Source organism: Macaca nemestrina, chromosome 12 (assembly GCF_043159975.1).
Source record: "Macaca nemestrina isolate mMacNem1 chromosome 12, mMacNem.hap1, whole genome shotgun sequence".
Lineage (NCBI taxonomy): Eukaryota > Metazoa > Chordata > Mammalia > Primates > Cercopithecidae > Macaca > Macaca nemestrina.
In genome coordinates, this window is record NC_092136.1 from 20504852 (window position 1) to 20525454 (window position 20603).

General features: G+C 53.1%; 1 protein-coding gene across 7 annotated transcripts in view; it reads right to left on the minus strand.

Moving 5' to 3' along the window:
* The window catches only part of LOC105471631 (PR/SET domain 11), an 88708-nt gene extending 72628 nt beyond the window's left edge, over positions 1-16080 (minus strand). For 2 of the 7 annotated variants that reach the window (XM_011724207.3, XM_071074806.1), the window contains exon 1: positions 14934-15062. Coding sequence is in view for 4 of the 7 variants with exons in the window: in XM_024789633.2 (XP_024645401.2) it covers positions 6322-6465 (144 nt within the window). In the remaining 3 variants the exon portion in view is untranslated. Of the gene's footprint in view, positions 1-6321; positions 14433-14933; positions 15063-15727 lie in introns of those variants that run through there. The other 5 variants (XM_024789635.2, XM_071074802.1, XM_024789633.2 and 2 more) reach the window with 5 other exon arrangements.
* Positions 16081-20603: the final 4523 nt, after the last annotated feature.

Genomic DNA, 20603 nt, shown 5'->3' on the forward strand with positions numbered 1-20603 from the left:
GAAAGGGGGGTGTGAGGAAAAGAAAACAGATCATGCTTTCCAGCACTAAATAAATCATCAGCTGCACTGATTTGCCCTCAGGGCTGCGAGACAAACCCTGACCTGGACCAGCCAGTGTAGCCCAGAGCCGTCCCGGGACTCTCAGGGGAAAGGCTGGCCCCAGGCTGCTTTCTTCTCCTGCCCACCCTGCAGGCCAAGGGAGATCAAATCCGCAGCCACAACGAACCTCATTGACAGTCGGTAAACCTGCCTGAAGGATGGGGTTACGGTACCAGGCTCCTGGCCACCTGTGCTGAGCAAGGGGTCAGGGTGACCTTCTTCCCTCCCCATAGGCTCTGGTCCAGACCCTTCAGGGCCAAGCCGGGATGAAATCCGATCGCCCGCTGCATTCCCAGGCAGCAGCCTCCACCGGGATGTCAGGGGACAGCGGGACAAAGCCATCACCAAGGCCGGAGCCACGCAGGCTGCCCTCTGGGAGCATAGGCCCCCTGCCCACGGAGGTGGGATCCAGGGCTCATTTACAGAAGACGCCCCAGAAGAGTAACATTACTGGCATTTACTGTGTGTCTGCCCAGCACACGGTCAACACTTCACATGCGTTAGCTCACTCGGTCCTCAGCAGTGCCAGGATGTAGGTGCTGCTGCTATCTCTATTGGACAGAGGATAGAACTAAGGCACAGAGAGGTTATGTGGCATTCCCAGAGTGCCCAGTTGGTAAGGGGCTGATCCAGGACTTGAACTGAGACATTACGACTCCAGAGCTCACTTCCTACAACAGCTGACCAAGAGAGGGGTCACCCAAAGCCATGCCTTTGAATGAGGGCAGAAAACCCTGAATGTGAAGGAAAGAAGGCTCCAGGGACCGCAGCCACTCTTTTCAACTCTCTGAGGGCTAGCAGGGGCCCGGAGAGCTGACTCTTTCTGGCTCTAAAAAGGAGAACCAGCGATAGTGAAGGACTCACAGGGAAACATTTGGTTCTATGCAGTCTCAACATCCAGATTTTAGACATTGTACAATAAACTTTAAAAAATGCAAAAGGTTCCCCAGACCCAGCAGTAGCTGCCCTAGATATGTGCAAGGAGGCACTAGAATAAAATCAGAATTTACCCAAACGTCAGTGGTGGGGGGATGGTTAAATGACGATCCTTTCTAAAACCTACGGTGCGACTAGATTTCCTAGATACAATGTTAAGTGAGAAAAGCAATTTGCAGAATAATCTGTACTACAAGAAACCATTTGTTTAAACACATACACACCCACCCACACACACTGCAGTGGTACGTATTCCTATAAATTATGTGTGTTAACATATAGAAAAAGATCTAGAAGGATATATACCAGAGTCATGAGCATGATGGTCAACCCTAAAGAGAAATCTGGAATGTTGTGATCATCAAGAAAGACTTTAGCTTATTTGTTAATGTTTGATTTTTTTTCCAAGTAAAATGTATTTGTATATTCCTTACATAATTGAAATGTAGTAAAACAAAAATGAAAAGATCCAATGAGCTGCCTTGGGAACCAGTGGGCTACCAGTCCCTGGAGACATGCCAGCAGCTCTGCCGGGGTGGAGGGAATTAGAGGCAATTTTAACACCACAAGGTATCTAAAGGGGTGAACAACCATTCTGAACCTTGGGCGCCCCAGCAGGGAAGTCAGAGCAAAAGCCCTTACTCTCTCTACTCGCATCAAGAGTTGCTATAAGGAAGCACGGAGCATCAGACCCTGCAGAAGGGAGAGGCTGGAGTTATGGATCTTCAGTGTGACTCAAGAAGAAATGGGCCGGGCAGTCAGAGGTGCACAGGCCAGCTCTTCAGAGTCCACCTTCCCCGGCCCTCTTCCCCCAGTGACTCCCGGCCCATTCAGTTTCAGCAGCCCCCAGCCCTGGCCAATTGTGACCAGCTTCAGGGATGCTTCAGGGATAAAGGCTGTGTCCTTAAAAGGACCTGACACTGGGGGCAACAGTTCAGGAAGGAAGGAGGAGGAGAAAGCGGTTATAAATGCTCACAGGGCTGACTGCCACTGATGGTGACCAGTACTAAGCCCAGGCAATGGCCCAGGCAGGACAATAAGCCCTGACCCCAAATGCAGACTGAACCTGTGAGCCCCGGCCAGACCCTGACAATATAGCAAGCAGAGGCCAATGAGGCCATTACCTCCTAGACAGCTATGTGGTCACGAGGAGAGTCAGGACATGTGGATCTAAGTCCCTGATGTCCCACAAGACCTTGACAAAGTCGCTGAACCCTGTGGGGCCTCAACTCCTTCATCTGCAAACTGGGCAAACAGTAGCTACTCCCAAGCTTGCTGCACAGATGAAATGAGACTGGGCCCACTTAGCCTTCTGTGAACCATAGGGACTCCCACAACACGCCTCAGACACTGGGCTCCGAGAAAAGGGGGTGGCAACAATGGAACTCCAGAAGCAGCCAGACTGCTGCCAGGCCAGAAGCCCAGGACAGCCAGGAAGGAGGCCACTGCTGGGCCCAGGAGGCAGCAGGCAGAGGGGTTCTCCAGGAGGGAAGGGTCCAGGAAGAAATGAGAGTGAGTCTGAAAAGGCAGAGGAGACTTTCTCGGCCACTGTCCTGGGCCTGAGGCCAGGGTGCTCAGGGAGGGCAGGGGAGCCACTGGCAGGTGCCAGGGAGGAGTTTGGTTTCTAACTGAAACCTGGGGAGCAGACCCCTGGGAGCTGGGCCAGCGGGTCCTTGCCTCACCGGTAGCCCAGGGAACTGGGACAGGGCAGGCCACAGAACTAGGAAGGGGGCTCAAGGAGAGGGAGGGCAGAGCGCAGTCTCCGGGAGAAGCCGAGACAGGCTGCGATGAGCAAAGGGGCCAGACTGTGCCCGTGGACCCGGACCCGGACAACCTTAGAGGATTTGATTGGTAGGTCTTACTGAGAAGTGGCAGGAGCCATGCAGAGCAGGCTCAGGGTGTCTGTCCTTAGAGAAGCGGGGGCACTAAGAAGCAAGGAGGTCTCAGCAGGCCTGCACAGTGAAAGGATCGGCTTTGGGGAAGGGTGGAGCAGAAAGACGAAGCCTGAGTTAGGCTCAGCTGTCCCAGGGCTTGCTCCCCAGCTCCTGCCAGGGAGGCCCTCACTCTATGGCAAGTAGTGAAAGCAGCGTGGGACCAATCGAGTCAGACAGAGCAGACAGGGTGAGGACTCTCATTCTGAGCCTCCACACATGACCAAGGCCACTGTCAAGACTGTGGCACCTCAACAACTCCTGCCTTCCTGGCCCTGAAGCCAGAGCCTGGACAGAGAGGAATGCCTGCCCAGCCCCGTTCTGCAGGACCCCAGGCAGCTGGACTCCCTGTTGAACAGCAGCCAGACAGCCCGGCCTGCTGTTGGGGCCCAGCCTGTCTGGGAGCTGTAGGGAGGGAGGCAGGGGCTGGGCCACCCTGAACTGGGGCCCCAGAGGAGGGTGGAGGTAGGGCAGGCAGGAGAGGCGCTTCCAACAGCTCCCTCCTAGGCAGGCCCCTGCTCTCTCTCCATGGGCTTGTAGCCACATGCAGGCCCAGGCACACCTTGGTCTATTTCCAGCAGCCCCGGCACAGGGCAAGTCAGTTATTCTAGGGACAGGAGGCTGTGACAGAGTTGAAGACCAGCAACTCCCTGACACTGCACTGTCTGCTCCTTTGAGCTGGGCTGGGTTGGGACTTTAACTTTTCCTCGCTGCCTCAACCAGATGTTTGTTCCTCAGACCACAGAAGCAGGTCTTAGCACTGGCCCATCAGAAGATACATGCAGGAAGCCACTTCAGCCTGTTGCCCACTGCTCACCTCCTACACAGACACCATGCCATCAGAGACCAGGCGCCCAGGGCCTGGGCAATGACCCAACCTCAGCTCAAACTTCAGGCCTCCCTTCTCCTGCTAGCTCTCCCTGAACACGGCTCTGGACTGTACCCCAGACTGCACCCAGCACCCATTTGACAGCCCACCAGTCCATGTTCCTGCAGCTATAGTAGGACAGGTGTGAGGACAAGAAAGTTCTGCCATGGCCAGCCCGTGACCCCAGGTGTGACCCCACTAACCAGGCCAGCCTGGAAAGGCCACGCTGCTCATACCTGAGGGCTGCCTGTCCTTCAGCCAGGACTGACTCACGCGACAAAGAGAGGCCTGTGCATCAGCAACCTGCTCCACCGAGGAACAGCCTTCTGGGAGGTTGGTGGCGGAAAGGAAGCACACACCTGGATGGCCTCTTTGGTCCTCTAAGGCAGAGGTGCCCAACACCTGGACCACGGACGGGTACTGATCCATGACCGGTTAGGAACCTGGCCGCACAGCAGGAGGCGAGTGGCAGGCAGGTTAGCGGGCATTACCGCCTGAGCTCTGCCTCCTGTCAGACCAGAGGCAGCATTAGATTATCACAGGACATGAACCCCACTGTGCACTGCACATGCGAGGGCTCTAGAGTGCACTCCTTATGAGAATCGCACGAATGCCTGATGACCCGAGGTGGAACAGTTGATGATCTGAGGTGGAAGTTTCATCCCAAAACCATCCTTCCCGACCCCGTCCATGGAAAAATTGTCCACAAAATGGTCCCTTGTGCCCCAAAGGTTGGAGACCACCGCTCTAAGCCACCTACTCAGCCATGGCCACCTCAAGTCCACTGCCACCTGGACAGAGTTTCTATAGCACAAAGCTAACTACTACTCTCCCGTGCTTACAAACCACCAACAGCTCCCCAGTGCCTCTAGGGCAAAGTCTCAATTCCTCCACACGGCATTCAAGGCCCTCCCGGCCTGGCCCTCACCTGCCTCTCCCCAGCCATCTCCACTGCTTCTCTAAACACCCATGACCGCTTGCCATTCTCGAGCCATCGGGTCCTTCTGTTGCCTGCCTTTGCACATACTGTTCCCAGTGCCTAAAATGCCCTTCCCTCTCCCTCCACCTGGCAAACCTCCGCTCCTCCCTCATGGTCCAGCTCATCGTCACCTCCTCTGGGAAACCTAACCAGATCCTCCCTCTCGACCTGCCAGGGCGAAATGACTTGCTCTCTTCTGCCCCATATCCATGAGCAAGCCGGGTGCTTCCTACTTTCAATCCCAAGACCCAGGCAAGAGCTGCTCAAGAAATTCGAGGTGAAGTGAATTCTTTATTTTTTAAGTTTTCCAATCTGATGCCAACAGATGCTTTTGTGAAATAGAATTAAAAATGATATGGCAATGTCAAGTTGCCAAACAAGTTTCTCAAGGCTTCCTTTCAAAGTCTGCACGTCTCTCACCGCAGACCCGTCCCACACAGCTCAGGATGGGCAGAGATCTGCGGACCACGGTCTCCATGGCCTGGCAGAGCCACTGTGCTCCCGGTGTTCCCGGAGGAACCTGGTGCAGGGCCCATCAAGAGTCAGGTGTGTATGTCTGGATCCTAGAGCACAAGGGCCCACTCCATGAACATCTGACCCAGACAATGGATGGGAAGGTCTGAAAATGCTATAACATGGCCGGTCCTTGTGCTAGGCCTCCCCATTCCTCAAGTGGTCACATAAAGGCACAGAGAGGGGGACCTGCCCGAGCCACAGTGGCCCACATGCTATACTTTCTTTACACTGCTCATCATCTCAGGGGGAAGGAACTTGGAATCTGTAAGTTAGTTGTACAAACTCCTGCCCAGCATGGATGGCTGACCTTATCTCCCACTGCAGTCCCAGCAAGCCAGTCCCATGCTGTGGTAAAGAACTCAGACTCTGGAATCAGACAGACCTAGGTTCATATCCTGGCTCAGCCTTTCATTGCTGTGTGACCTTAGGTGAGTCACCTCACTTCTCTGGGCCTCAATGTTACCTCTGGAAACTGCACCTAATAACACTAGCATCATGGGACAGCTATGAGGGTTGAACGGAACATGCCCATCCACACTCACTGGGGCTTGGCTGTCACTGAGGTTTATAAAAGGCCCAGGATCTGGCAGCCGGAAACTCTGCCCTGGATTCTCCTTTTCTGCTCACCCTTCCCTGGAGACCCAATATCTCCTCTTTGGGGTCAAGAGAGACTGCTGGTTTCCCTGGCTGCTAAGCTTGCTGATTTCCTTTGAGAACTTCACCTCCCTGCCCTCTGCCTCCCTCAGGCTAAGGGGCTTTTCCTGCCTCCCCCTCCACACCTTCTTGGGGCACCACTGCACCCCCTCTCAAAATGCCAGCCCCCTCTGGCTGGTCTTGCTTTCTCTTGGAACACAGCTGGCCTAAAGAGGGGCACCCCTGGCCCCTGGGAAAATGTCACTCTGTTTGGGTTGGGGCAGTAAAGGGCTGTGAGGTCAGGGACAAGCCCCAGCCAACCACCTCCCGGCAGCCCCCAGAGCCCGCCTTCTCTGTACCTTGGGCCATGACGGTGCTGAGTCTGCCCTGGCTGGGTCCCAGTCAGCTGCTCCCACGAGAAGCTCACTTCCTTCTGGGGCTGAGGGTCTGGTGGGCTCCTCCCCATGCCCCTCGGCCGTCCTGGAGCCTCCCAAGCCGGCCATTTCTATCCCCTGGCATCGGGCAGCCGGATCCTTTCCTGGCCCTCACCCCTTTCCCTTGGGGAAAGTGAGAGATAGTGGGAGAAGCCACTCTGGGAAAGCTGACATTGTGGAGGCGGTTCCATATTTACTTGCTCAGTGACGTCCATACCAGCCCAGCTCAGTGCCCTAGTCAAAGTGATCCTCCTGCCTGCTGGTCCCACTCTCGCCCCCAACTCTGCCATAAGCCTGGGGGAAGGCGCCCACTGGCCACTACCCCCCTTTCTACCCCAAGCTCCTTCCAGCCGCACTGCCTGATATTCATGCAGTAGCTGGACAACCTCTCTGTTTGCGAAGCAGGGCACAGAGGCTGCAACAACGCTCTCTGGGGTCCCCATTCTGCTCTGATTCCAGAAGGACTGGGGTGCAGAGGAAGGGGTACTAGATTTGGGGTTAGAATATTAACTTGGTTACTTCCTAAACTGTATGAGCTCCAAGTCACCTCACCTCTCTGAGCCTCAGTTTTCTGAGCTGTAAAATGGGGGTTTTAAGAGCCAACCTGCCTAGGCTAGTGATCGGGGATCGGGAGAAGGTGCAGTTGGGAGGAGCAAAGTCCTGGTTGTTCTTATGGATCAGGTGAGGTAGGGGAGACAGGACTGGAGGGGAAAGCTCCAGAAGACATTGAAGGCTCCAGAGGCCTGGGGTGCCTCACTTTGCAAGTGGATCCCCCGACCATTAGTACCAACCTCTGATCTGAGGCTGCTGCTTGGGAGCAGGATGGCCAGCAGCTATCTGCCCCCCCCACTACTCCACTTCCCCTACCCAGTATCATTTCAGTGGAGGCTCCTGGTTTGAATGTGCCTGCAACTTCTGACCTGTGAGGTTCCTGGGACGGGGAGAAGGTCTGAAACCAACACTCTATAAATCAAATCCTACTTTTATTGATCTATTATTATTTTTGAGACAGGGTCTCACTCTGTCTCCCAGGCGGAAGTACAGTGGTGCGATCTCAGCTCACCATAGCCTTGATCTCCCAGGGTCCAGTGATCCTCCCACCTCAGACTTCCAAGTTGCTGGGACTACAGACACACATCAACACGCCTGGCTAATTTTGTTCAGTTTTTGTAATACAGGGTCTCACTATGTTGTCTAGGCTGGTCTCAAACTACTGGACTCAAGCGATACTCCCACCTCAGCCTCCCAAACTGCTGGGATTACAGGCAAGAACCACTGTGCCCAGCCCAAATCCTATTTTTGAATCACCCAAGAAACCTTCTGGGGATTATTATGTAATACAAATAGGCAACCTCAAAGGCTTCCTTTATCAGCGTGGTCTTCTTAAGAAGATTGGAAAAAATGCAATAATGGCTGTGTGATCTTGAGTTGGTCATGTAACCTCTCTGAGCCCCAAGTTTTCTCATCCATAAATGGATGCAGGAGTAACCTCACGGGGCTGTTGTTGGTGTCCTGGTGCTCCACACATGTTCCTTCCAGCTATTTACCGCCTCAGAGATAATAGCACCTTAAACTCAGTCCTGCAAACACGGAGGAAAAATATCTGCCACAAAATGTAGGGCAGGACTGATATTACTGAGTCCATTTACAGAAAGGAAACTGAGGCCCAGATAGGTTAAGTATTTGGCCTTGAACACAAGACACTGGGGCACCATGAGTGTCTGAGGCTGTGGCCAGATCACCTTTAAGTATAGATACACTCACTGTCTCGTATTCAGGCACTGCTGTCCCATCCCCAGCAAGGGGCACGAGAGGACCCCCATGCCTCCCCCATGTCCACTGGCCTCACACCCACGAGATGGCCCGAGACTGGCCCTAAGCCATTCACTGGTGTTCCTTCTCCGGAGCTGTCCATGCAGCCCTTGGAGGCCGGTAGTGGCATCGCCCCCATTCTGCAGATGAGAAAATGGGTAACTCCAAGAGGAGCAGCCTCCTGCTCAGATCTCACTGCTATCTGGTGCCAGAAGCAGGACTGAACCTGGGGCCCACGCCCTCTCCAGGGAACAGTGTGGACCCCACCAGCTGGCTCCCTGGCTCCTTCTCAGTTCCCTTTTCCTGCTAAGGGACCAGCACAAGGCACTTTGCTGGATTTTACATGCAGGTCCCCTCGCTACTCAGAAGCAGAAGTCAGGCACGCTCGGGGAAACATCTGGCCCCCAGAACTAAGCCCCAACCCATCTGCTCTGACCTTCACTGTAGAGGGCCAAGTTTCCCTACTTTTCGCTGGGAATAGTCACTCTCAGCTCTCACCTTCATCCTCCCCTACCTCAATTATTATGACAGCCTCCTATTTGGCCTCCCTGCCTCCAGTCTTATGCCCAAGCCACTGCTGCTGTTTTTCGGAACAAGGATCTGATCACCATGTTAGCTTCCTCCCCATAAAACCCTCTGAGGCTCCCTGTGCCCAACAGACAGAGTCTAAACTCCTCAACACAGCAGTCAGGACCTGTTACAGCCTAGTAAGGGCCAAGTATCCGGGTTAGGCCGGAGGGCTCAGGAATCAGGTGCCCTGAGTTTGAATTTCATCACCAACTATGAAACCGTAGGCAAGTGATGCTACCTCTCTGAGTCTCAGTTTCCTAAACTGTAGAATGGGGAAGTAACAATACCATGATCAGGGCATCGCTGTGAAGATTTAAAAAGACAAAGCAGATAAAACACTTTGAACATAGTCAGTGCTCAATTAATTCACTCATTCCACAAATATTTGAGGCTCTAGTTACTATATGGCATATACTGTTTACACAGCAGTGAACAAAAGTAACAAAAATCCCAGCTCTCTGGGAACTTGCATTATAACGATGGGAGGCAGATGGAAAACAAAATAAAAAAGTAAAACATGGGGCATGGGATAAGTGCTATGCACTAAAGAGAGAAAAAAAGCAGGAAGCAGAGAGAGGGCGTTAGGGTGGGTTGCAATTTTAAACAAGAAAGTACCCATGGCCAGGCCTGGTAGTTCACACCTGTAATCCCAACACTTTGGGAGACCGAGGCAGGTGGATCACCTGAGGTCGGGAGTTCAAGACCAGCCTCGTCAACATGGTGAGACCCCCCCCCCCCCCCCGGCTCTACTGAAAATACAAAAATTAGCCACGTGTGGTGGTGTGTGCGTGTAATCCCAGCTATTCGGGGGCCTGAGGCAGGAGAATCGCTTGAACCCAGGAGGCGGAGGTTGCAGTGACTGAGATTGTGCCATTGCACTCTAGCCTGCGTGACAGAGTAAGACCCTGTCTCAAATAAATAAATAAATGTGCCCATGAGAAGGTAGCATTTGAGCAGAAGTCCTGGGGGAGGCAATGGGGTAACTGGGGTAAAAGTGCCATGGAGATAACTGGGGTAAGAGTGACCTAGGGAGAGGATGCAACCAATGCCGAGGACCAGGACTAGTGTTACTCATACTGTTTTTATTCTTATTCTCTTTCCAGCCTCATCCACCTCCGTCTCCTCCCCTTACACTTACTCTCCACCCGAATAAACTACTCAAGCCTCCCCAGTCCCTTCCATGCTTCCACGCTTCTGGACAAGCCACGCCCTGGACCTGAAGCCTCTCCCTTCCCGTGTTCTCCAAATACTACTCACTCTCCAAAGCTCAGCCTAAAGACCTCCTCCTCAGGGAAGCTTTCCCTGACTTACAGTCAGTGGTTGCCCCCTTTGCATCCTTCTGCTGTAAGCTACAACTGCCTGGCTATTTGCCCATCTCCCAGGCTGATCTGTGAGCTCTGGAAGGGCAAGGACCAACTTGCACAGGGCACCCCCTAGGCCCAGCACAGTGCTTGGCACATGCCCTAACCACCTGGTCAATGAATGAAGGACCGAATGATACCCAGACTGCGGTCCAGGCATCCCCACTTACAGAGTCACAGTCTGGGGACACCACCAGCAATATGGCTGCATTAAGGGAACATTGGCCTTTTCAACACAGATACAAATCTGCAATAGGAAACAGGCTTTTAAAAAAACAACAGCACAATTTTCTTTTTTCTTTCTGCACGGCTTGTTTTTCCAGCACCGCTCCAGGGTCAGCTGTCGGGAAGCTCTTCCCAGGCCTCACTCGGAGAACATGGGGCTCTGTGGCCTCCAAGGAGTCTCAGCCTCCAGCAGGAGGTGGAGATGCACCAGGCAGTTTTAGATGAGCCCTGGCACCAGGGCCACCAGTCACCTCTGAGCCAAGAACCCTATGCTCAAACCCCGATGTTAGGTAGCTGTCACCCCACTGGAGGCCTGCTCTCCCATGAGGGCTTTATGACCCCACATGATGCTTCCAAAGGGGCTTGGGGTTCTCTGCCCTTACTCCAAGAAGGCATACCAAGGAGATGGCCTCAGACTGCCATGGTTCTAATCCTGGCCACACCATTAACCCTGGGTCCCTTACCTCATCTTTCGAAGTCATAGTCTCTCACTCTGTGAAACAGAAATAACATCTACCTTGTGGAGCTGTTTTCAGGTATGTGACATGCTTAGAACCACAGCTGGCACACAATAAACCCTCAAAAAACATTAGCTGCTATCATTATCATCAACTTCTTCTTCCTCTTCATCTTCCCCAGATCTCCGGTTCTGCAGCCCCTTCACTGAATCATATACTATCTAGATCAGTAGGGACCTCAAAGCAATGTTGAATCTCATCCTCTGACTTTCCTGGAATATCCTCTGCTATATCGCTGGCACACAGTCCCCCTGGGCCATGGACACCAGTAAGGATGGGGAACGTATCATCTGTACTCTACAAGCCAGTCATTTTGCCAGCTATGCCTGACACCTCTTTCCAGCTGGACCCACCAGCCCGAAGCTCAGGGAAGTGGCATTCCCTCATCCTGTCCCCAGCCCCCAGCACACAGTGGGCCCTCTGTCCACGCTCAAGGATTCAGCAGAAGGTGTTTGGTGAGCAACTCTCAAGTGCAAACATAACAGCACATTCAAAGCAACCCTGGCAGAGCTTACAGTCTGATGGAAGAGCAAGGCTGCAACCAAATCATTACACCAATAAATGGAAAATTGCTATGGATGTGAGTGCTCCAAAAGAGAGGCAGGTGGGCCAAGAAAGCTATAAAGAAGGGAGTTTGGCCTAATGAGGCAGGGCTTCCCTGAAGAGGGGATGTGAAGATGGAGGAGGAAGGATGAGGAGGCCTCATTGGGAGAAGGGGTGGAATGCAAGGTCAGGGCAGAAGGAACAGTATGAGGAAGCCCCATGTTAGGCAGAACATGACAAATGGGAGGGACAAAAGAGACTGGAGGGCAGTCCCCCGCAGAGACTGGAGGGCAGCTCCCTGCAGAGACTGGAGGGCAGCTGGATTTCTGTCATTCTCCTCACAGCAGTGGGAGTCCCTGAAGGTCTTTCAGGCAGGGGTTTATATGCTCAGATATGCATGTCAAAAAGATCAGCTTAGCTGCTTTCAAGTCAGGGTCCTCCCTCTGTGCATTAACTGCACGTGCACTACTTGTCTCTCTGCTTAAAATGCCTCTCTAGTCCCTGTATCGGTCAGCACAGGCTAAGTTATGCTGCAGTAACAAACACCCCCAACAGCTCAGCGGTTTTAAACAACAAACGTTTAGTTATCACTCATGTTGCATGTCCATGGGTCACCAAGGGCTTCACACGCAGAGTGACGCAGGGACTCAGGCTGGTAACAGCCACCACCATCCCGCCTTACTATCAGTTGCCATGCCACAGGGAGAGTGCACTGTGGAGGGTCTCACACCAGCAATTAAATGCTGTGGCCCAGAAGTGACGTCTATCACTGTCATTTATAACTCACCAGCCAGTCATGGGGCCCCCACCAAGTGTAGGCAGAGCTCCAGTCAACCTACTGTGGAACTAGAAGAACCGGAAATAGTAAGAGGAAAGCATTAAGGACAACCAGACACTCCCATCCCACTGTGCCCTTCGCTAACCTTAATTCATTAGACGGCAACAGCTCTAGGATTTGAGGAGGAAAGATCAGCCTGTGTAGGAGAGATCGGGGTATGGAGTTCAGAGAGATCTAGGAGAGGATAGGAGATGAGGTCAAGGGCAGAGGCCAGATCACTCAGAAGCTTTCAGGTCACTGCACCAATTTGGTTCTTTATCCCCAACACACTGGAAAGACTTCTAGGTGTTTGAAGCAGGAAGTGGGATGCCTGACATGACCCTATTTGGAATGGATCACTCTGACTGCCATGAGGGGGAGGCTGCAGATGGACATTAGGAGGCTCTTGCTGTTGTCCTGGGGAGAGACAGCGATGGCTTGACTACAACACTGGGGAAGAGGGGGTGGAAAGAAGTGGATGGGTTCATTTGAGAGGATAAAATTATCTGGGCGTGGAGATGGAGTAGATTGGGGTGAGAGAGACAGAGACACCAAGGCTTCTGCCTTAAAGAGTAGTGGGACAGTGTGCTCTTGGCCAAGATCAGAGCCGTAGAGGAGGTTAGAGAGGAAGATTATGGACAGCTTTGGCCCCTGTGTGTTTGTCACGCCTATGAGACAGCCAAGAGAGCAGGCCAAGAAGGCAGCTGAATCCACAGGCAGGACTCCCGACTCCTAGCCCAGTGCTCTTTACTTCATACTTGCCAATAACCTGGAACCAGGGAAACTCCCTGTAAGTCCAGGAGAGGACAAATCCAAATAGGAGAAATCCTACTTGACACCAAGGAGAAGAAATGGATGGAACACATCAACCCAAGAAGTCTAGATGACAGAACTGTAACTCAGGTCAAATGAGTCTGTAAGTGCAGAGGTGATGGCTATCATGACCAATCTAGGACAAGTGAGGGGTGTCCCTCATCTTTGAGAACATCACCAGGAAAGGAAACGAGATCCTGCCACCAGCTGTTCCTTGGAGGCCCTGTCAGTTTGAGACTGGATGGACCACGATGGGGCCTGTAGGGTCTATTCTGATATTCCCAGGACAGTACCTTCTGCCATGATTCTGGGGGAGTGTTTAAGAACACGTCTTAAACAGTATGCCAGGCCCTGGAATAGGCATTTCATCATTGCTATCTCATTTAATTTCACAACTGCCTTGTCAGGCAGGTTTTGTTGGACTCATGTTAGGGATGGAGACACAAGGCTCAGAAAGGCCAAAGACAACAATGTGAAGTCCAAAGTCAGACAGCGACTATGAGGAGGAGGTAGAATTCAAAGAGAGACACCCTTTCCATTAAACTGAATACAGCAAGAGGTCTGGGCTCTATTCCCAGAAGGGGAGGTTTCTACATGTGCCCTACAGAACTCTGCTTGTCCACCTTTCAGAGGGTCGGCGGGCAAAGACTGTGCCCTGCTCCCCAACCATGACCACACCTCCAACAATGACCCTAGGAAAGCCCCAACCTCCCTTCCTCCCAAGAGGAAATGTGGGCGAGGATCAGCTTGGGTGCTACAGGCATCAACGCTCCACGGAAAATTCTTCTGTCCCCAAACCCCCAAAGTTTATAGGGTTTCCAGGTACCAAGAGCAATCTCTCATGATCGCCTCCTGGCCCCATGCACAAAGGGCTGGGTGTGCTTCCTTACAGCCACTCTAAATTATGCAGCACGGCCTTTCTCCACACGAAGCAAACGTCTAGGAAAGAGGAGAGGTTTCACATTTTTCTCCCCTAAATCCCAGCCCAGCCTGGGGGGTTCTAAGCCCCCATCTCCCAACCTGGCTCTAGACACACACCAGCAACTTTTCAACAGCATCGCCCAAGACATTGATACTCTCTTTGCAGCGACTCGCCTAGGGCACGGTGGCCTTGACCGGAGAGAGGTCTTTGGCCGCTAAGTTTCTGCAGTTTCTGCATAGAAGAGTACCTTGGGGACTGCGAGTGGGGGTGGAGGCTACGCTCCGGAGAGGTTTCCCGAAGAGTCTACACCGCAACTAACACTTAAAACGCATTCCAGAAACGCCCTCTGGCTCGGCCACGCTTCGCGGGCAATCGCGAAACTTGATAGAGAAGGATTCGTCGCATCTCAAAGGATGCCTCCCACCTTTATCCCCGAGCCCCCCGCAACAGCCCCCGGCGCGGGACCGAGGGCGTCCACGAGAACTAGGCCGGCTGCCGCGGCGAGCCCTCTGGCGTCCGCGCCCCGCCCCGCCCGTGTCACCGCGTTCTCATTCCGAACGCTCAGCCCGGGCCGCCACTCCCATTGGTCGGCGGCCACGTCCGTCAGCGGGCGCGCCGCTCGCGGAGAGAAAAGGCTACATTGTAACAAGGCGAGGAGCGAGCGAGCTGGGAGGAAGGAGGCGGAGGGCGGCCCCCGGCTCCCGCGGCGGCGGCGGCGGCGGCGGCGGCAGCTACCTGCAGAGGGTTCACCCACCTCGCGGCCCCGGCGGGCCGCCCCCCACCCCGCGCCCGCGCCGCCCGGACCTCCGCCCCGCGCCCACGCCGAGCCCCCCGGCCGCCCGCGACCCAGCCGCCGCTCCCGGCCCCCGCACCGGCGGCCCCCGCGCGCTGGCAAACTGCCGAGCGCTCTCCGAAGCCATTTTCAATGGCCACATTGGCTACCGGGGCTGACTCACCTTCCCGGGAATGCTGCGGCAGCCGCGGGGCCCGGGCGGCGCGGGCGGCCCGGCGGGCGGCTCGGCGGAGGCGGCGCGGCCCCGGCTGGCGGCCCCCGCGGCGGGAGCGGCCGCGCTGCGGGCGCGCTGGTCCCCGGCGAGGCAAAGTTTCAGCGCCAGCCTCGGCGCGGCGGCGGCGGCGACTCGCTGCTGCTCTCCTCCCCTGCTTTGACCACCATCTTATTAGTACAGGAAATGACATGGAAAACGGAAGAAAGCGGCGTTTGGGGCAGACGCGGACCCCCCAATTCAGGGGCCGGAGCCGGGACTCACCAGCCGCATCCCGACCCGGCCCCGGAGAAAACTCCCGGGGCCTCTTCGGCCCGCGCCCTGCCCGGAGGGGGGAACCCGGCTCCCCAAACCCAAAGGGAGAGGGAGCGTTTTATAATCCAGCCCGTGGAGAAATCGAGAAAAAAATGATGAAAAAAAGAAAAGGTTAAGGGAGAACTTTCGAACTGGGATACTTTTCTGGGGTCGGAAGTAAAAGTTCTCAAATTTTAAAAAAGTCATTGCGAGGGGGGCTCCCTGGCTCTCACGGTCCTGTGGCTGTCCATTTGGAACCAAATAGTCGGGGGGAGTCCACGCGTTTGGATTTTTAACCCTTTCAGGGCTCCGCGGCTGGCCCCCTCCCGGTCCCATTTAACCCTTTGAATGCTCAGCAGTTTGGAGATACAAACTGAAGTTGCAAAACGCAGGCGTCCCGCGAAGGCTGAGGGTGAGGGGTTTGGGGTTCGTTAAAAATATTAACTCTTTACCTGGGGTTGCGGTTTTGAAGTCGCGAATAGCACATGTTCTTCAAATCAAAATATATTACAGAGGGAGAGAGATTCTGAGAACTGGAGGGGCTGGTCCCTGGCTGGCTTGGAAAAGATGTTTAAGCGGCATTCACTTGCTCGATTCCTCAGTTTCTCCATCTGTGAAATGGGATTCGACATCGCAGAGAGAGGGGGGAGAGGGAAAGACGGGGCCGGGGGTGGAATTGTCAGAGGGCTTGAGTGCTCGACTTGCTTTCCTGGGCGCCTGGAAAACTGACAGGTTGTGAGGGGGCTGGAAGTCTTGGAGGAGGGCAAGGGACACTGCGGGGTGGCGTAACCAGGACAACCATTCCCCAATCAACCCCTTTCTCGTGGCGTCCTCTATAAGTGCTGTGGTCCAATGGCGACATCTCTGCTACCAAGGGAGGATGCGCTGTGCAGGCTCCAAAATTGGGGCCATAAACCCCACTTGGTGATTCCCAGGAAGGCGCCTGGGCGAGGCGCTGTCCAATGAAAGGCGGTCCTTCCCCCCAAACATCAACGAAGCCCTGCAAGAGTTGCCGAGACGGCCCCCAGAGCGTACTACCCCTGGGAAGCCTCCTCCCAAGGCGGATGGAGTTCCCTGTCAACTCTGCTGCTGGCGATTCCCAAATGGGCGTTCATGGTCAGACCGCTGGGCGTGCTCACGGCTTTTGGAATCTGGATGTGGAGCTGGAGGCGGTGGGGCTGATGGAGCACTGTAGGTACCACATCATATGTTTCCCTTGACTGGCGTCACAAACACAACTTCTTGGAATCTCATGCCTGTTGCTGGCTGTGTTATCTGGAGCAAGTGTGTTTCACCTCTCTGAGCCTTTATTTCTTGCATCTGCAAAGTGGTGTACAGTAGTAGCCACGTTCCTGGCTCTGAGTAAGGAGTCATGAGAGTATATGTAAAGGACCCACCACCCAGCTACTCACAGTAGATGCTCAAGAGACAGGAACAACCCTATCATTATATGAAGTTCAATGCAACTGTAAGTTTCCTGAGTATCTCTCTGCTTGGTGCCAGGCAGAGTGTCGGATACTGGGGGATGGGGGGTGGGGGGAGGGGTTCCACGATTAGAATGACAAGATCCTTCAAGGAGGTCTTGGTCTGCCCAAGAGATGAAGGCACTCGCAGATAACTTCAATTAATTCAGAACTGAATGCAACTCCAGTGGCACTGAGCATTGTTTTGGATGTCAAGTGCCCGGCCAGGGGAAAGGGCACTGAGGAGGGAGCCATTTGTTGTTCCTTTTGAGGAGAAAGGTTCACCAAGGAAGTGATGTCAGAGGCAGGCCTGGAATTTCCACCAATGGTAGGATGGCATTGCCAGGAAGGCAAAGAGCAGAAGCAAAGACCTCGAGGCGTCAACGTGCCCAGGATGTTGGACATATGTCTTGCAGTGACTGGGGTAGAGGGTGAGGCAGAGATACCGGAGATGAGGGCAAAAAGAGAAGCAGATAAAGGAGGGGTGTGGTCCCAGCCTCCAGAGAGCAAAAAGATCATTAAGAGAATGAGCTGGCAAGTTGGAAGTGAGGTAAGGAGGGAATTTCTTGTGGCATTGGTTTTCTATTTAAATCTCCCCATCCATTTCTAGTCTGGCGTCCTTTGCCAGGAAGCCGTAGGTCCTCAGCTGCATCTGTAGAGTGCAACTGGGTCCTCAGGCATTGCAGGCTGCTGAGTCAGCGCTTCAGGCGTCACACTGGGATTTGCCCAGGGGCTGTGGGGAACAGAGAGATGCGGTGTGATCCAGAGACCTAGGTCTGAGTCCCAGCCTGCCGCCTGAAACATTTGACTTGTCCTCTCTGGGGGCCAGTATTTTCCTACATGGCATGAGGAGTTGGGACCAGGGCTTCTATATTCTGCCCTCAAGAAGCTGCCCCTGTAGCTACACAGTCAAGGCCTAGGCATAGGAAGGAATCTGAAACAAGGCTGGGGGAATTGTTGGAAACATCTCAGAAGGTAAGCCGCAGGCAGTTGGAGGGTTGACACACGTGCTCTGGGTCAATGTGGGCAGAAAGTGGTCCCAGACCCTGAATGTGATCACCACAGACAAGCAGTCTAGACAAAGACGTCTTGTGAGACTGTGCCTCTGCGGGCAGAGTTGGGCCTGAAACTCAGAAGTAGGGATGAGATGAGAGCTCCACTGACATTTCCTGAGAACTTAAGGGAAAGGGAAGGAGAAGAGGATTGAAGTGAATAGGGCATATGGCACACACCTTCTCGGTTATTACCATCTAGCCTCTCAATAATCCAGGATGGGTGTCATCATCACCATTTTTTGCAGACAGAGAAACCATGTTCAGAGAGGTTAAGAGACTTGCCCAAGGTCACACAGCTAGTTTGAGGCAGGGCGAGATTCAAACCTAGGTCTGCCTGACTCCATGCTCAGTGTCATCTGCTCTTGGTCATTTCTGGTTCATTGTCCTTTTCCATAATGCAGCTTTTCAGTCTAATGGGTGGTGAAATATTTCCTTAATTTCTCCCTTGAGCATATCTCACAAAAAGGAGCTGACCAGAACTTTGTGATTCAAGGCCAGATACATTATGACCTCTTCTTGCAAAAAATGTGCTAACAATCCCAGTCACCTCCAGGTCCCTGTGAAGGCTACTGAAATGCTCTAAATGAATAGAGTTCACCTCTTTAAAAGGAAAAGTCCACCTGAGGGCTTCCCTCCACCCTCTACTAATAATAATGACACCAAGCAAAACATACTTCCTGTTAGCTCCAAGGTAAATGTCCCCTGGATCCTAGAAGGAAAGGTCACTAGGGATTCACTTCCACATTTGTTGTAAAACCAGGACTTTTTTATTGCACATATAACCTTTCCTAAAACCACAAGGGCAAAATTTCAATCAGGATTTAGTGCCCAGAAAAAACTAAAACTGGAACGCACTGCATCTTCCCCAAGGAACTGGCAAGCATCTTCCTTGCTAATAAGAAGAGCTCCGTAACTGATCAGTCTTCCCTTCTTGCACAGGTTGCCAGGAAGCTCAGAGCCAAATTCCACCTTCTAACAGCTTTGGCAGTTGCATCCTTCTTATTACTGCTTTACTGTTTCTAATCCTACTGTCTCAGCCTTGTTTTCTCTGCCTTTTATTAAAGATGTTCCCCTTTTTAATGGTAAGAGATAAATGCTTTAAATAAATCCACATTTGGAAGAGCTGCTGAAGGGACCTGGATTCCACAGGCCTTATGTTAAGCCAGGCACAGTTCTGTTCTGGTCTTGTCCATTCGCCCAACAGCTGAGGGATCCGTCTCTTGGAAGGAAGGAGGGACTGGCTTAAGACCAAGGAATTGCTCATCTAGCTGCTGACGGTGGCTAAGATCAAAACGCCGTGGGTCAGATCATTGTTGCCATTTTTTGCTCTACTGACAAGCAGCTTGCCTTGTTCCTGCCAGCTCCCTGGGAGGCCCAAACCACTATCCCCTATCTGTGCTCCAGAAAATCTCCCCCATTAGTCCCTCCTATTGAGGCATGGAAAGGTGGGGAGGTATGGGAATAGTGGCATGGGAGTGAGGGAGCAGCCCTAGATCATGAGGACAGGGAAGGCATCTCTGAGGAGGTGGCATTTCGGTGGGGGTCTTGCTAGATACAAAGGAGCCAGCCCCACTGAGAGTTGAGTAGCAGAATTTCTGGGCAGGGGACACAGCTAGTGCAAAGGCCCTGAGCAGGATGGAATTGGCTTGTTCTATGAAGTGGTAGAAGACTAGTGGGCCCCGGGGTGCAGTGTGGCAAGAAGGACAAGAAGCAGATGTGGGGAGAAGTGGGTGGGATCTCCGCCAGCCTTTTCCAGTTTGGATTTCTTTGAAGTGCAGTGGAAGCCACTGGTTATTTTAAAGCTGGAGAGACCCAGAACTTGATTTGTTTTCATGAGATCACCTTGGTTGCCATCTGGATGATAAACATTTACTGAGTCCCAGTGAGTTTGTAGGCATGCTCATAAACCATCTCATTGAATTATCCCTGAATTCTAGATGACATTGAAGCAAACATGTCTCTTTTTTCTGGCTCCCCAGCATCTGATTCCCCTTCCAGTGGCTGGAGAGCATCCCACCTTCTGACCCTTGGGGAGAAGCAGAGTGTGCCCTTTCCCTGCCCACTGGATACGCTGAAACAACGAAACCTCCCTTCCCCGGCCTCCCTGCAGGTAAGGCACTGGTCCATGACCCAGGCTCAGTCAATCAGATGCATCTTCCTGACTTTGAATTGGGAGCATGGACCATGGACAATCCTTTCAGGCATGGGTGGGGTACAGTGCAGTCAGTTCTCAGGGGCAGTAATGTCAGTAGCTGGGTCCAACAGAGCTATGGGCTAGGGCTGGTGGTGCAGGCTTTGGCACCTGTTGGTCAGATTGGGGAGCAGTGTCTTTACCACATCAGGTTTCTAGCATGATCTTGGCTGTGGCTCTGGCTGTGTGCACCCCACACCTGCTTCTCCAGCTTCCAGAGGATCATGAGCTACCTGAAATCCTTTCACTGTGTTCCTTTTCAATTTACAAGTTGTCTATTGCTGTGTAATCAATAGCCCGAAACTTAACAGCTGAAGACAGTAAACATTTATTATCACACAGTTTCTGACAGGCCAGGAAAGCCACAGCCCTTTATAAACTAATCTCAGAAGTGACATGCCATCACTACTGCCATATTCTGTGGTCACACAGACCAACCCTGGTATAGTGTGGGAGGGGACTACACGAGGGTGCAGCCACCAGGAGTAGGGATCCTTGGTGGTCACCTTGGAGACTGGTGACCAAAATCAGCCAGAGCAATTTCTGTTGTTTGCAACATTAAAACCAAGGCATTATGGAGCTTGTAGATGATCATGCAGTTATTCATCAAAATTTCTTA